The 16,713-nt window shown below is 35.5% G+C and overlaps 1 protein-coding gene across 4 annotated transcripts in view; it reads right to left on the bottom strand.

Moving 5' to 3' along the window:
- Positions 1 to 16,713, bottom strand: part of LOC106882594 (CAD protein) — a 98,584-nt gene that overhangs the window by 14,979 nt on the left and 66,892 nt on the right. The window contains exons 31-37 of one of the 4 annotated variants that reach the window (XM_014933327.2): positions 15,863 to 15,994; positions 14,221 to 14,422; positions 13,002 to 13,117; positions 11,165 to 11,380; positions 9,234 to 9,510; positions 7,387 to 7,419; positions 29 to 64 (exon numbers count right to left, since the gene is read on the bottom strand). In XM_014933327.2, coding sequence (XP_014788813.1) covers positions 29 to 64; positions 7,387 to 7,419; positions 9,234 to 9,510; positions 11,165 to 11,380; positions 13,002 to 13,117; positions 14,221 to 14,422; positions 15,863 to 15,994 — 1,012 coding nt within the window. The remainder of the gene's footprint in view (positions 1 to 28; positions 65 to 7,386; positions 7,420 to 9,233; positions 9,511 to 11,164; positions 11,381 to 13,001; positions 13,118 to 14,220; positions 14,423 to 15,862; positions 15,995 to 16,713) is intronic. The other 3 variants (XM_014933329.2, XM_014933328.2, XM_014933331.2) reach the window with 3 other exon arrangements.

Here is a 16,713-nt window from a genome sequence, read left to right as displayed (position 1 = left end):
AAAAAAAAAAAAAAAAAGGAGTATATACCTGTGCCAAGCTCCTTGGAAGTAGGTTCTAAGTGATCTGGAGGGAAAGGTTACAACAAGAAGTGGAGAACAATTATAAAAAAAGCAAACAGAAAATGTTATAAATTAGGAAATAAAGTTGGGGAACAGAAAGTCTCAAGCAATTCCAACACCATGTATGAGTGTGTGTATAATGAATATGAGTGCATATACATATCTGTGAGTGTAGTTGACTATCTAAGTGTAACAAATCAGCAGAGGGTAGGAGTATGACTATATAAACTGGTTTTAAGCAATCTAATTATCAATGCAGCCAATGGCAAGATTGGCAAGATAAATATTTAGAGCTTCAGACAAAATGCTTTCTGATATTTAGTTATATCCCATACATTCTTAGTTTAAATCCTGGGGTTACTACTGACTTTACTTTTCAGCTCATCCAAGGGTTAATAAAAAAGGTACCCATCAAACATTAAGATCAATCTATCATATCCACACCCCATTCTCCATCATACATTTAGGGCCTTGTGCCTTTGTTAAAAGCAATACTATCAACATCAATTCAGTCCAAAGTAGACTACAGTGGACAAGACAATTACTGGTATCAATTACAGGTATCTACATTCAAAGCTCAAAGAGTATTGTAGTTGACCATCGATAAACTACTGAACATGTACTGGAGCTGATAAAATCACGCTCATCAAAGACTAGTTCTTTGAATTTAACTGTAGTTGACTACTTACTCACTACCCTGTTTCCAAATTTCATCAAGTACAACTTTACTTTCCTTAACCCAAATGTAGACATGTGTCGGAGGTCAGTAAGTGGCAGGAGTCAATAACACTCAGCTCAACTGATTAATAGTTTTAAAAGTGTCTTTGGACTCACATTATTTCCCTTTGGCTGCAATTAGATCTTGTCGTACTAAAAACAGATGCCCCACCTCTTCTACAGCATGAAGGGAGAAATCTGAATAGTCTCACTTTGCCCACCTATCTAAAAAAATGTCTAACTAGAATTGATAATGGACAATATTTAGAATAAATTTTTTTAAAGTAGTCTTTTAATCTACTTTCAACCACCCACCTCAAGCTGCATCACACTAGCAGAGTAAATATTTTATTCACTGAGTGAATTTAAATAATAAATAATTTCTAACACAGGCACAAGGTCAGGAATTTGGAGAGAAGAAAGAACAATTAACTATAGTGAAGCTAGTAATCAGAGTTTATTTTATCAACCCCAGAAAGAAAAATAGCAAAGTTGACCTCAGAAGAATCTGAACATAAAAAGTAATAATTAAATGTCATAAAGCATTGTGTTAGATGCTTTAATAATTTTCCAATTAAATGCACTTAATAATAGTGATATATATATATTATTTAAAAGACACTAACATGAATGTGTGTATTATGAATACATATGTATACATATTTACATGCACACACACTCACACAAAACAGAAATTGAAAGGGATTAAAAAAGAAAAAGAAACAAAAACATCAACAAGAATACCAACCATTCAAAGAGATTAATGAAACCTCGAGTGCACGTGCACATAAAAACATGACTGTTTAAATTACTTTTAAATGAGCCCTAGGAATCATTTTTATTGACAAAGCATGCTGTGTGAGGATAGCTCCATCTGATAAGCTGCTTTATTCTTACACTGCAATGTTGAAAGTCTCATAAAACGTCATGTGTACTTCTCTTTTGTAAGTGATTAAGTCATATAAAAACACACACATACAGAGGCTGACTCAGATCTACATTAAAGTTTTGTGGGTGAAAGACATTTCCACACCATCAAATATATAGAATGAGAGTGGAGAGAATTTAAAGAAATTTAAAAATAGGTACCAAGTAGGGACATTTAGACCTACATTAGTCAGCTTAGGATAAATGGGTTCTTTAGCTAGCTAGTGACAACAGCTTTATTACATGCTCCAAAAAATTAATCAGTTGGCGATCTCTAGAGTGTGATATTTCAGGGACAACAAAATGTGATACATGGGGAAATAACTAGTTAGGTGTTGTCAAAGTGCATGACAAACTGGGTCACAGCCCACAGTTATAATACACTAAATAGGTAATAACTTCCCTAGCAGCAGCAGGGTACATAGACCTTCCAATTGTATGTAGGCCAGTAGAGTGGAATTTCCAAGTTATCAACAGTTAATGGCTTGAAGACACAAGTTCAAGGTCTTTTGCAATAAGACTGAACCTAGATCCACATGATTGTAAAACAAATAACTTGTTAACGTTCCATATGTTCAATATATGGTGTGTAGTGAGTAGAGAAACAAGATAATTGTAATAACAAGGTTTCATTTACCCCAGCTCCACAAATCTCAATTTAGTGCCGATTCATTAAGCAAGGGAATAGTCATATTGGTTCAATCAAATTTAATATGCAGAACACTTTTGTGGTGGTGTTTAAAAATACCCTAAACTTTTAATAAGGAATTTTGTAACTTATAAAGCAACTAGCAAAAAATAAATGGTTATTTTTTATCTCTTTGAAAGATTCATAATTCATAGTTACAAACTGAATTAATGCTCTAAGGATTAAACAAGCATAAAATAAATAAAAATAAAACGCACACTGTGAACAGTTTACATAACATTGAGAAATAGCTAAGAGTGTATCAAAGTGTATAGCAGTAGAATGAGTATGTAGTATGGAAGTTATAGAACAATTTTTAAGAAAGGAGGGAAAGGGAAGCACTCAAAAGCCCATCAAAGGTGATGGCAACTGAGTGGTTGCTAGTGTTTTTATAATGTTTAGTGAGAATAAACAGAAGGAAATGAAGTTCCACAATTGATAGTGAGTGAGCATATGTGAAAAGGTGATGAAATGTAGGAAGTTAGGTACTAGAACTCTTGGACTTAAATATTTCCTTCAAAACATATCTTAAGTAATTTAAAGTGGAAATAAAACAGCAGATGTGGCAAGTTTGAAAAGACCATGTACATTATTGTAATAGCAAAAACAGTAGAATGAAAGTACAGCATAGGTTTCAAAGTGGAAAGGTTTGGGAAGTAAATGAATAGCTCTTTGAATACAGTCATGGATAATAAGAACAATATTTTATTAGCAATTGTATTAAGGGCATCAGTAACTATTTAGTGTTAAAGTTCTTAATCTCAAAGACAGAAGAGTCTTTTCGATGGCAAAGTTTTAGGCACACAAACATTTCAGAAGAGGTTACAGAAATATATTTCTTCTGGTTTGATATCATCATTGCATTTTGATATTGTTAAACGCTACCACACTGTCATCCCCAATGACATTCTATTAAATAGAAGAAGTAGAAGATTGTAGAGGGACTGTTAATATTAGGAGTGATTGATGGATAATGAGGTTAGAAATATAAAGAAGAGTGCTGCATCAACATGGTTAGTAATGAGAGAGAAGTCAAAGACAAAAAGATTCAGGTAGATCATCCAAAAGATTTCAAGAAGTTTGCTGAAGTTCACGGGTTAGGTGTTTGAGAGAAAACAGTTAACATAGTATGTACAAATAAGTTGCAAGTCCTAGTATACCCATAAGATGGGGCTTTGTAGCCAAGAGATTTTGAATCCTACTTTGTTGAGTTTGCTAAAAAGGAACAGCTTTGGCTTTATCATTGTAGTCTAGAGTTGAGGATTATATATATATACGTACATGCCAGCATGGAACATGGACGTTTAATGAAAATGATAATATATAATACACATATATATATATATATTCACAAACATATATAAGATACAAGGAAAGCATCAGTAAACATTAATGCAATTAAATAAGAACATACAAGCACACACTGATAGTAAATACCATTTGCTACATCACAGTAGCTACCTGTAACTGTCTGTTTTAAAAGAACATCTTGAATTTAAGGTATGAGCACGCACTGAAGTAAATGTTACTTCAGTAACCCTGACTGCCCATTAATCTCTGAAATTTACAGTGCAAAATGAAATACATAGAAAAATTGCTGAAATAGAAGTATTACAACGATTACATCAATAGCTCAAGCCTGCTTAGCTCACAATAAAGAGACCAAGGCCTTAAAGCTTTAAAAAGAATTGCTTCAGGCCACAAGAAAGAAAGAAGGTAACTGACTGTTTGAAACATTTATGTTATTATAAATACATCTGAAATATATTACAAATTAAGTAAGTTAGATAGACAGATATAGAAAGTAAATGATAACTGTTTGAAATATATTATAAATATAAATCGGAGAGAGTGAGATAAAGAGAGAGAAATTCTTGCATTTATATGAATAGACTTTTTTCCTTTCTAGGTTTTGCCCCTTAATTTCACTAGAAATCATAGGGGTTATCCTTTAGTTTTTACAAGAAATTGCACAAGCAATCCCTTTAACTGCAGCAAGGAATTCTACTGTTATCTAAAATTGACAGTATTATTCGCTTGCCTTTCATCCTTTCAGAGTATTAGTAGAAAAGATTACTTCTATTATTTCAAATTTCACTGAGGTTGGCTTTGCCTTTCATCCTTTGAAGGTTGTTGAAATAAATACCAGTCAATGTAATCAACTAGAACTCTCCCCCAAAATTCCAGGCCTTGTGCTTAGAGTAGAAAGGATTATTATCATTATTATAGTCTTATCAATTTACAGTTTACACATATGGCCATGCAGTAAATGTATATAGGCATAACTTGTAACAGGAAAATGAAATTCTGTAATGTTCATGCCTTAACATAAGTGAAGTGAGTCAGCTATTACCAGGAGGAGAAACTTAACTTCTGGGCTGCAGATTTTGCAGTAGGATACTCACCACACCAATGTCTTAAGCAATGCAAAGATGAAAGTAAAATTAATAAAAACAAAAGTGAAACCTCCAATTAACAATGGCATGAATAATGTCTATTTAGATACAAAGCTCTAGAAATTGTAAGATAAATGGAAGGGCCATAGGGCAATCATGTCTTTCCCAAAAACATTCAGCACAATAAAACCAGTCCAACTGAGAATCAGGATGAAACCGATTTCATTTGTAAAAACGATTTATGAATGAAGACACAAAATTATTAACAGTAATTTGAATAAGTAACTTGCCGAAAGGACTGAAGGCAACATCTATTTAACAGAACCAACCCCCAAAGCCTTGCAGCCTTACTGTCTAAAATAATAACAATGATGATGAGGTCTTAAACTTGCTGAGAAGTACGTAAAAGGGCATAATCTTTTCCATTCTAGGCACAAGGCCTGAAATTTTAGGGAGGGGGCCAGTCAATTAGATCGACTCCAGTACGCAACTGGTACTTAATTTATTGAACCCAAAAGGATGAAAGGCAAAGTTGACTTTGCCAGAATTTGAACTCAGAATGTAAAGACATAATGAAGTAGTAATAAGCACAGCATATTATATTAATACAATATTGTATTAGTTTAACAAACAGACACATACTGTGGCCAGTATTATTTCATTACACCCTTTTACTTACTTTTCAGCCAATGTAAGACATCATCATTCTAGACAGTAAAGCTGCAAGGCTTTGAAGGTTTGTACCATGTGTGTATGTACACACACACACACACACGGGTGGAAACAAAGTTCCTGCACAGCTTTATATATGCTTATTTATTTACTGATTTACATATAAGTAAATGCAATATCTTTTGATTGAATATTTTCATCATTTCAGACCTAAGTTCCAAAAATGGTCCAGGAAAACACTCACGAACAGCTATGTATTTTGTCACTGTATGATTACAAGTCCAGCCTAAATCACAACCAAGCATTTGGAAAAGACACAATTAGTCGTCACACAGTCCAAGCTGACCTGTATGAGATATGAAGAGTGTGATTTACTGGGAAATGTCGGAACGCAATCAGACCATCAACGTTCAATTGTACTGTCAACAACTGCAATGGGTGGCAGACACAGTTGCACAAAAACACCTAGAATTGACTAATATCATGTTTCTTCATGATAACAACTAACCACATGGAAATTTCAGCCGTGAAAAACTTTTGAGCTGGAGTGAGAAGTTCTCCCTCATCCAACCTGGCGCCAACAGGTTACCACCCATACCAGGTACTGTAGACCTTCTTGAATGCCAAAACATTCATAACTGATGATGAACTGATAACTGCAATTGGAAACTTCTTCGATAGCAAACCAGTTGAATTTTACAACAAATGCATCCATGATCTACCCCATCTGGCCACTTAACTTCCCACACTGCAACCCCCTTGATTATTATGTGGGGCATATTTGAGCAAGAGACCAACAAAACTCCTTGTAATGCTAAAGATGAACTAAAGGCAAGGATTATGGCAGCATGCATCAACTTAAACAAGGAGACAGCCCAGAAGACTTGCAGGGGATTCCAAAGTCGTCTGGAGGCTGTGGTTTAAGCCAACGGCGATTTTATTGAATAAATTTACTCTTTAGTATTTCAAGATATTTTAATGAAATTTTGGTAAATATATCTGTTAAAATATGATGTCAGTGTTATTTTCATTTTTGTGTAATTTAGACAACAATTTATTCACTGCAGAAAGTTCTCTTAACAACTGCAGTTTCAGGTTTGATCTCATTGTTTGACACCTTGAACACATATCTTCTATTAGACTTGGGTTGACTAATATTCTGAATGAAATTTGGGAAATATAAACTTGTGCAGAAACTTGTCATTTATATGGCCAGCTGAGTTATCTCTCATTAAACTAAGGTCAACTTTTATGAACTTAAAAGTATTAAAAGTACTGACATTCACATGACAATTGAATAAAAACTCTTGAAGATATGCCCACAGCCTAATGACCAAAACAACATATACACAACACACACACTTATGTGTTTTAATCTGTTTGTAAAAAAGAAAAAAAAAATGAACATAAATTAGTTCAAATAACTAAAAAAGAATTAAGAAAAGACTAAACACTGCAAAACAGAAAGAACTAAACTAATTTTATCCCCTAAAAGCCCAGAGATAAAATTATATTCACACTTGTCAAAATAAGAACCACACATTATATATATATATATATATATATATATATATATATATGAGAGAGAGCTACTTATAGATTTGCAAGGCAGTGGAGTGTTAAGAGAAATAAGGGTGAGGAGAGAGGAAAACAAGGAAAGCCACAACATAAACAAAATCAATGGAAGAAGATAAATTGAATTATTAGGTAAGAAAGAAAAGTGAGTAACAAAAGAAAAGCACAAACAAAAAGGGTCTAATCGGTAGGCCTTAGGTGTAAAAGTTGATATTGGTGTAATGATCACTTGAACCAGAGGAGCTAGGGTTATACATGGGTAGGGAGGGGAAGATAAAGAAAGAAAAGCAGAAATTGAAAGTAATTTTTTTTTTTTTTTAAAAGTAAAAGACACAGGCAAACCAGTGGTACCTGCCAACTGTAGTATTTTTCTGTCTGGTTTCCCTGGAATGGGTAAATATCAAAGGTCATCATTATTTTACAAATAATAAAGACAAAGAAATAGGGTAAAAGGGAAAGGGTGAAAAACACAAGTGAGAGGGAGAAATACAGGAAAAGGGGTGGAGAAAGAAACAAAGAAAAAAAAACAAAGCAAGAGAAACATTTTAAAATTATAAACAAAATAAAATAAAGCTTGAAAATAATAATAAAAAAGCATTTAAAGGGACAATTTTCTGATGAGGTGAATGGAATGGGTAAGATGGTGGGACATAGTTGTGCTATCTAGTTCCCCACATGTTAATAAGGCTAATTTTTTTTGTTTTTGTAGCAGTTGGAAGGAGATCAGACATAATGAAAGTATCACAGACACAATTATCTGTATGATCTGCCAGTACCTCTACAAAATTCAAATACAGTGGAAGTACCATAGTAGATAACTACTTTTGATGATCTAGTTAGGGGAACAGAAATGAAGATACACTACTAAATATTTTAATATGTGTGTGTGTGTGTGTGTGTGTGTGTGTGTGTGTGTGTGTGTGTATGTATATATACCAACTTATTAATGAAAATAACATTCTCCATAACAATATTAAAGAAATGGAGATTCAATAGAAATAAAACTGCTCTCTCTTTAGTGACTTCACTTTGATAGTATCAGTTAATACAATACACAAACTTTTGCACACCAAACATGACAGACATAAAAATTAAATACTATGTAGCAGTAGACCAGATAAATTCTCAGAAGAAAACCTCAAGACACAATCATTATACCCCCAAATTTTTCATCCCAATCTGCCAACATAGTCTTAAGAAAGGAATTGGTTCCTTGCAGTAAACTAACAGGGATAATCCAATGGCCAATCAAGGTTAATGATAGAGATGATGATACAAATGCATAGAATAGTATTATATATAACTTGTAGAGTGATGTTAGTACTGAGTAAGTGATATTATCAAAGTCATATTAATGCCATGCTCTAGACCAGTGCTCCGCAACCTTTTTCACTTGCGGTACACATTCTTTTCAAAATTCGGTGGCCCACCTGAACTAAAAGTATAGGGAAAAAAAATTATATTCAGGTAACACTGCAGCACACCTAGCATCATCCCGTGGTACACTGGTTGCGGAGCACTGCTCTAGACGAGATATTAAACATATTTACAACTTACCTGGTACTAACTGTCTACACATTACCATAGGAAACACTTAGTTTAGTTTTGACAGTAGTTTAATGACTAGACATTAAAAGCAGGTTACATGCTGAACTCTTTTCACAAACAGCCAACCTGAAAAAAGTAAATCAATAAACCCAATCTCTACAAGCGTCATGGGTATATTTTTATATGCAACCAGTCTCTGTGAAGATGGTTGAGGGAACCTTACAAATTTGCATGATCAACAGAGATATATCTCGGAAGTTAAGATGCTGAAGAACAGCCACCATGTGTCCCTGTGTAAGGTACGTAACATCTGCTGGTCTTTGAACAGGTAACATGCTCTACACTCTTATTTTACAGATGAGTGAGTGATTAGCAGGAAGAGCATCCAGCTATAATGAAGCAACTTGTTTAATAACAATATATATAGCGTTTAAATTTGCATAACCCATGCCGACATAAACAAAAACTGAAAATAAGAAACCCTCCTGCTCCAGTGACTGCAGGGATTAAAATACTACTTAATTCAGCAACTCTTGTTATTCATTATGAATGTGAGATGGAGGAAGAGTGGTAGAGAACAAAAAAAATAAATAAATAAACAAGAGAGAGAGAGAAAGGACATCCAGAAAACATTTGCTGTTTTAACTTACCGTGATGATAAGCAGCCTGGTGAGATTCATGTGTTGGTTGTGACATCTTTGGAAGGCCACGACCAGGGAAGGCAAATGGGCCAGGCTGGTTGCTGGCAGCAGTTAGTGTCGTTGATGGAATCATTTTACGAGGGCTTGTTGGTTCAGATGGCGGCTGTGACAATGATGCCATTGTCGGAATCTGAACAGTCAACTGCTCACTGATTGGTAGTTGAGTTGATGATGTTGGTTGTGGTAATGAGCGAACATCTATACCGAATCCGGGTTGAACTAGAACCTGAGTTCAAATTTGGTTAAAAAAAGAAAAGAAAAAAAAATGTAAATTCTTAAACACATTCTGGTTACTAAAGGGAGCATAACTGGATGTGCTGGCATTTATGTTTTGTCCAAGGATATTACCATTAAATGAACTCAACTAACATTGAAAACTGAATCATGAAGAAGGAAACATCACAGTGTCTATCAACCATTCTTTCTGTCTGATGACACAAAAAACCTGAAGAGATGCTGAAACATCATCATTGTTTAACGTCCATTTTCCATGGGTTGGACAGTTTGACTGAGGACTGGTGAGCCAGAGGCTTCACCAGGCTCAATCTGATTTGGCAAAGTTTCTACAGCTGGATGCCCTTCCCAATGTCAACCACTCAGAGAGTATAGTGGGTGCTTTTGCGTGCCACCAGCACGAGGGCCAGTCAGGCAGTTCTGGCAACAACGGCAACGACCACACTTGAATGGTGCTTTTCACATGTCAGCGGCACGGGAGCCAGTCCATGGCCTTGGCAACGATCACGCTCGGATGTGCTTATAACGTTTCACTGGCACAAGTGCCAATCAGGCGGTACTGTCATCGGCCACGTCAGCAATTTTGATTTGTTTACACTTGCCTCAATAGATCTTCACAAGCAAAGTTCATTGTTCAATGAATGAGGGGTACTCACAAATGGACCGGTTACACCCCACGTTCAGATGTGCTTTTAACGTTCCACTGGCACGAGTGGATTTTCCTTTCACTTGCCTCAATAAGTCTTCACAAGCAAAGTTTATTGTCCAACAAATGAGGGGTATCCTTAAGCGGGCTGGTTACACCCACTGGCATAGGCCATGGGCTATGGTCTCACTTGGCTTGTCGGATCTTCTCAAGCACAGCATATCTCCAAAGGTCGTGGTCACTGGTCATTGCCTCGGTAAGGCCCAATGTCTGAAGGTCATGCTTCACCACCTCATTCCAGGTTTTCCTGGGTCTATCTCTTCCACAGGTTCCTTCAACTGCTAGGGTGTGACACTTTTTCCCCACAGCTGTCCTCATTCATTTGCAACACATGACCATACCAGCACAGTTGTCTCTCTTGCACACCACATCTGATGCTTCTTAAATCCAATTTTTCTCTCAGGGCACTTACACTCTGTCGTGTATGCACACTGACATTACACATTCAGTGCAGCATACTGGCTTCATTCCTCGCAAGCTTACACATGTCCTCAGCAGTCATGGCCCATGTTTCACTGTCATGTAGCATGGCTGTTTGTACACATGTGTCATACAGTCTACCTTTTACTCTGAGCGAGAGGCCCTTTGTCATCCAGCAGAGGTAGGAGCTCTCTGAACTTTAGCCAGGCTATTCTTATTCTAGCAGCTACACTTTCAAAATCAGAAACATTCATAGGATTTGAATTTGAAATGGGTACGGAAAACAACTGCATGCTCAAAACAGGACATGATAATGAAGATATTAACTATGAGTGATAGTACAATGAACATACAGACAGCTAGGTGGACTGAGTCATGCAAAGTCAATCTTGGCCATGAATATAAGGTACAACTGGCAACTATTAATCTCAAAGATGGTTGATAAGAACCCTATTTTATCAATCATCTGCATTCAAATGAATGATCGATAGATAGATAGATATAGAGAGAGAATACTCACCTCCCCATCAATAAAGGCAATTTCTCCTCTGATCACCACACGACGAACAGCTCCACACACTCGGTGTCCTGCAAATGGAGTCCACTTGCATTTGCTCTGTTTTGGTTGCTTAGGAATTGTATAAAATGTGTCCATATCCACCTCCACATATGTGTCAAGCTGATCAGGCAAGTTGAAAATCTTCTTTGGGTTGGAGTGCAATCGTAGTATAATATCCTGAAAGGTAAAAAGCACATCAATTGTTTTGAATTACTGTTGCCTCATTAGAAAAGTCTGTTGAATTCTCATTGTGTTAAGAAAAACATGTTTTCATGGGTCAGTGGGTTTGGAACTACTTATGATGGAGAAATTGTATTACAATTAGTTATTTTTTTCAGCTTAACCTTTTTCATACAAACCTGCCTGAGACTGCCCTTGGTTCTATTGGTATAAACTTACTTTTTCAAAGTGATCTAAATTAAAACTTCCCATTAAAATTCCAGGTTTCCAAATATCTGCTTAATATCAACTAAGTTATCTTACTATATTCTTCATTATTTTAAAAATTAATTGAAAGAAAAAGTGTATTTCAGAAGAAACAGGGTAACAAAAGCATTATAGCAATGATTGGCCAAGCAGATATCTTATAGCAAACACTTATAGCCCATCAAATGCAATATTAAAAAATCTGATTTTGAAGTGACAGTAAAATTTGCTTTGTTAATCAGGTCAATTAGCAAAAACTAAATTATATGCTTTTGTAAGAGGTACGCAACAGTGTTTCGAGTCACAGCTTATTACCAAGTGATTGCTGTGTCTCACTCATAAATAAATAATAAAAGTAGGCAAAAAGCCAGGAATGAAAGAAAAATAAGTTATATCCCAGAGTTTCCCTAAATTTTTTTGAACAACAAAATTCCAACAATGCTTTGTCAGAATTTAAAAACTAAAATATAGAAAAAGAGGAGTTAATGCAACAAAATCAAACATATTTACTTTCAGTTTTAAGTTATGTAACACTCAGTTATGGGATACCAGCATCAATGAATCACATTACAATAAAGTGGCTCCTATTTTCAAAGTGTGTAAGAGTAGTATATGAATATAAACCAATGACTTATAATTTTCCAGAATGTTAGAGAAATAAATGAATAAACTTCTTTTAAACAGAATACCATTTTAATTTGACCCAATATACCACTATAGAATTTATCAACTTCAAAATAAAATATAAAGTCATCCTTTGAACTTAAGCTGGCAATGAAACAATAGAATATTTTAACCATCTTCCAGAGCAAATTCAGTCGTAAGTGCATTCCACAAAGTACCTTATGATATTTGTTCTGGCTTCCTGTGAGGAGTTCAAGCATCACTGAGGTAAAGCCTGCATTTTATCCGTTGGAGGTTAATAAAATATAGTACCAGTCTAGGGTAATAGAGTGGTATGATTGTTAGTGATAGATGAGATGCCTTGCAGCATTTGCTACAATTCTTTATGTTCAAAGTTCTTGGTGGTAGACTTGTAGCCAGATCTAACATTATCACCTTGCCATTAGGTGCCTTTAGCACGGTTAACTATGCTGCAAACATTTGGACCATGTCTCTAGTTTGAGGATAACTTTCTACCATAATCTGAGAAGCCCTCACAAAATAACAGGATCATGAGCATTCCCTTCTCCTTATGGCTAAGCAGAGGGGAAAAACAAAAACAAAAAATAACATCCTTGATCAAAATATTTATAAGGCTTTGTTATTACTTCCTCATTAGAATTTTTTTCCAACTAACCTTTCAAGTAATTAAGAGAAAGAAACAATTGGATACTGTATTCTAGTTGTGTGTTACACAAAAATCTTTTACCTCAAGAGTGAGTCTTCCTTCGCTAACAGCTGTCAGTAACAAAGGAAGCATTGTCTCCAGACCTGGAAAACCTGGTGGTGGTTTTTCACTGTCTTTCTCTTCTAAGGTATGTGGAGCTGCAAAGAAAAACAACATACTTCAATAGCATTACAGCTGCTGAGATGGAAATGAGACACAGAATATGTGACTACACCCACCTCCACTACCACGAAAAAATTTCTTTGGATCCTTATGTTTACAACAGACATTATGATTTTGCCCCCAAAACAGCTTTTCAAAATCTTGCCAGCCAACTTGTTTCAAAACTTTTTTTTACTAAAAATTTGTTTTTGAATTTCATGTAAAAAAATACACAAATTAAGGTTCTGGGAGTGGGGGATCATTTAATATCCCCACCAACATTGTCCAGTTTTGGAAAAACTCCACAGCTGTCTGGCACAACCAACCAGTTGTTTTTAAAAGCATCTATTTCCATATGCATGAATGCCTGCTGAACTGTCACACAACATAGCCTTGATGTGGTTTTTTCAATATGCTAGAAATAACCTCCACCCCTAAGTTTTTGACTTCTTACCTTTTCCCCCACCCTTAAACTGGAATTATGTGTTGAAAAATACAATTACAACGAAACACTAACTCCTAACCTAAACTTTAAATCCCAAACCCTTCAGATTCTCGAATGCTTTCTTTTATTTTATAAGATTTGGTTATTTTGTAATGTTTGCTGTCATTGCAAAACACAAGATTGGCAGGAGAAGGTGCTTATTTAACACATGCTCTACCAATATGAATGCCTAATGCTGCCCCCATAACCAAGGCATTGTAGCTCTGTTTACACACCCCTAGATATAAAAAAAAGTTAAACATACTGGATAATTCTGGATATAGACACACAGACATGTTTTTTTTTCTATTCTATGACATTTGGATCAGCAATATAGGACTTTAACTTAAAAGTACTGAAGGGAAAGAGAGAGAAATCAAACTATACTTCAACATCAAGGGAACTTCTGTTTTCAGTTGGTCTGCTAGAAATAACAGCCAAATATCCTTCAAATAATACCCTGCCATTTTAATTAAGGAAAGACATAAGATGTAGCCCTACATAACTCTAAAAAATGGGATGGTCATAGCTAGAATGTGTGATTATAGGATCTGCTTGATCAGGGTTGTCTTCTGGCTAAACAACAACAAAAATAAATAAAAAATGGTTTCGCACCATGGTCAGTGGCAAAACAGTCCACAACGTCCATGTGATCCCAAAGAGCTTGCTGGTCTTCAGCGGTCTGCAATGAAGGTCGTACTTGGCAACGGCCTTCACCAATTACTTTATTGTCATCAGTGCTCAAGAACAAATGATGTGGAGCAACTTCACAGGTTACTGGAATACCCACATCTTTTGCAGCTTTGATGATCATGATCTAAAAATAGAGGAAGGATTAGAAATTTAGTAAAGGCATCAGGCATTTATGGACAACAAAGTTTTATGTTCCTGTTGCCAGTGTTTTAAGTGAAAAATATACAGTCAGCCCAGTTCTGTCCAGCAAAAAGATCGCCAGCAAACTATAGGCACAGATACAGCCAACTGCAGACTAGTAAACTCGATACAGAGCTGTTGCTTAATCTCCAGGTTGGTCCTAACCAGCAGATCTATATCATCAAAAGTGTTCTAACAATGACCATCTGCTTTTTCTATATAAGACCACATTATCCAGTGTAGTTTAATACAGAGTGCTATTTCTAACAGGTTGAGCAAACAACAGCAGCTCCCTTACAGGGTACCAGGAGTAGTAATAGGGGAAGTAGCAATATTTAGAGGGAAAGTGATGAGGAATGCAACAATAACATTTCAAATAAACAGTCAAATACTGTCTAGGATTAACCCATGTAGTTAAAATTCCTATATACCTTAATTCCAGACTATAGGTGTTGCATCTCAGATCAACCTTTCACTGAACAGACTTACAATGATGTACAAGTCATAACCATCCAGTTTATTGATTTGGTGTAGAGGAATGAGATGTGCCTTTGACTTTTACAAATCCTCTGAGGCTGATAAGACCATCACAGTTACTGTTGGTCTTGAACAGTTGCAATCAAGAATAGTAATAAAAACATGTGCAGGAAAGTCTTCTTGTAGACGAAAGAATGAATGTAGTTGTTAGTGTGTGGGTAGTGGAAACAATACAGGTGACTAGAGCAAGATAGATGAGTAAATTGGGAATGACTGAATGGAAATGACAGAAAATGAGCCAACTCCAAAGAGTCAAGGCCACAACAGTAGTTGCAGAAAAGACAGAACAGACACCACATCTATAAGGCAGAAATTTAATCGATACGGTTGCTCAGCCAGCTCGAGATTTAGTAAACTGAGCAACTATGTAGAACTTCTCTTACTGGATTATCACAGTATGGTTTGTCATGCAAGGGATTCATACAACTGGTGTCTTCAATATTTGTGATATTAATCTTTTCTACTTAAGTTCTATTACACAATTTCCCCACAGAAGAAAAAAAAATGATGTCAAGTGACAATATCATAAGTCAAGGAGGATGAACAGTTAAAAGAGTCCTTCCTACAGCCTCAATGGACATCTGCCATTGGAATAGCAATTGTTATTTGATGTACTGCCAGTTTAATGAATTCTTTTTATCTTCATTTTGCTTCTGCAATACAAGTGTGTGTTAAAGAGTGTTCATGCATGCACTAGCAAGCATCTGTATATGCAGTGTGAGCAATCAATAAAGAAAATGTGCATGCACTTGGGTGTATTTATATATGTGAGTATGTGCTTCTTCTGAAATGAATTTTATTACAAAGTGAAAGAGAGAGAAGTGCACATCTGCATCTTCCCACTTACCTCTTCCTTACGAGCCACATGACAAATATGCACTGGTCTCTGATATAGTTCAGCAAGTAGTATCACAGCAGCTGTTGTAGTCCCTTCAGCATGAACACACAAAGGTAAGTTGGCAGGCCAGTTCTCAAAATGCTATAAAGTAAAAAGAAAAGTAAAACTCATTAGGCTATCCTCCTCCTCTTCAATAATTTTTGCCAGTTCTTTAAGGATACATATTTTATCAACTCAAACAATAAGTCAAATTAATTCTACATAACTGAAGCCTAACTCATAGATCTCTGAATTATCTTAACTCTAAAATGCTCATAATGTTTTCTCCATATAAATTTCCCAATCCTGTTAGAAACTAGAGATTTTGATGAACTGCAGTTATTTCAGTATAAAAATAGAACTATCACATGACTTTGGATGAAATTTGCTGATATATTTCTTAGTGTACATTCTGAATGTAGCTTTTAACCTGCTGCCAAGTCACTTTCACCAGTACAGCTGAATACAGGTAAATTGATAACATGTAGGCATTTTCACAAACATTTACAAGACATCAATTTCTGGTTATTGATTTCCTAGCTCAGAACGATGCCCCACCCACCATATTCGCCGGACACTGCCCCCATTTATTCCGCAGTCTTCAAAATCATTTGGACAAAAAAAAAAAAAACATGAATTCTGTAGACGAGGTTAGAACAATACTGGAGGAGATCTTTCATCATGGACATGGGAATTTTGGAAAAGGGGCCTTGCAAATCTACCAAATAGATGGAAGAGCATTGTCGAAAATGAAAGAGAGTATATTTTAGATTAAAAAATAACTATCTTAATTTTGAAGAAAAAAAAAAAAAAAAAAAAAG

This window comes from Octopus bimaculoides, chromosome 4 (genome assembly GCF_001194135.2).
Source record: "Octopus bimaculoides isolate UCB-OBI-ISO-001 chromosome 4, ASM119413v2, whole genome shotgun sequence".
Classification (NCBI taxonomy): domain Eukaryota; kingdom Metazoa; phylum Mollusca; class Cephalopoda; order Octopoda; family Octopodidae; genus Octopus; species Octopus bimaculoides.
Note: the sequence above shows the minus strand (reverse complement) of the source record. Positions and strands in the feature narration are given on the sequence as shown.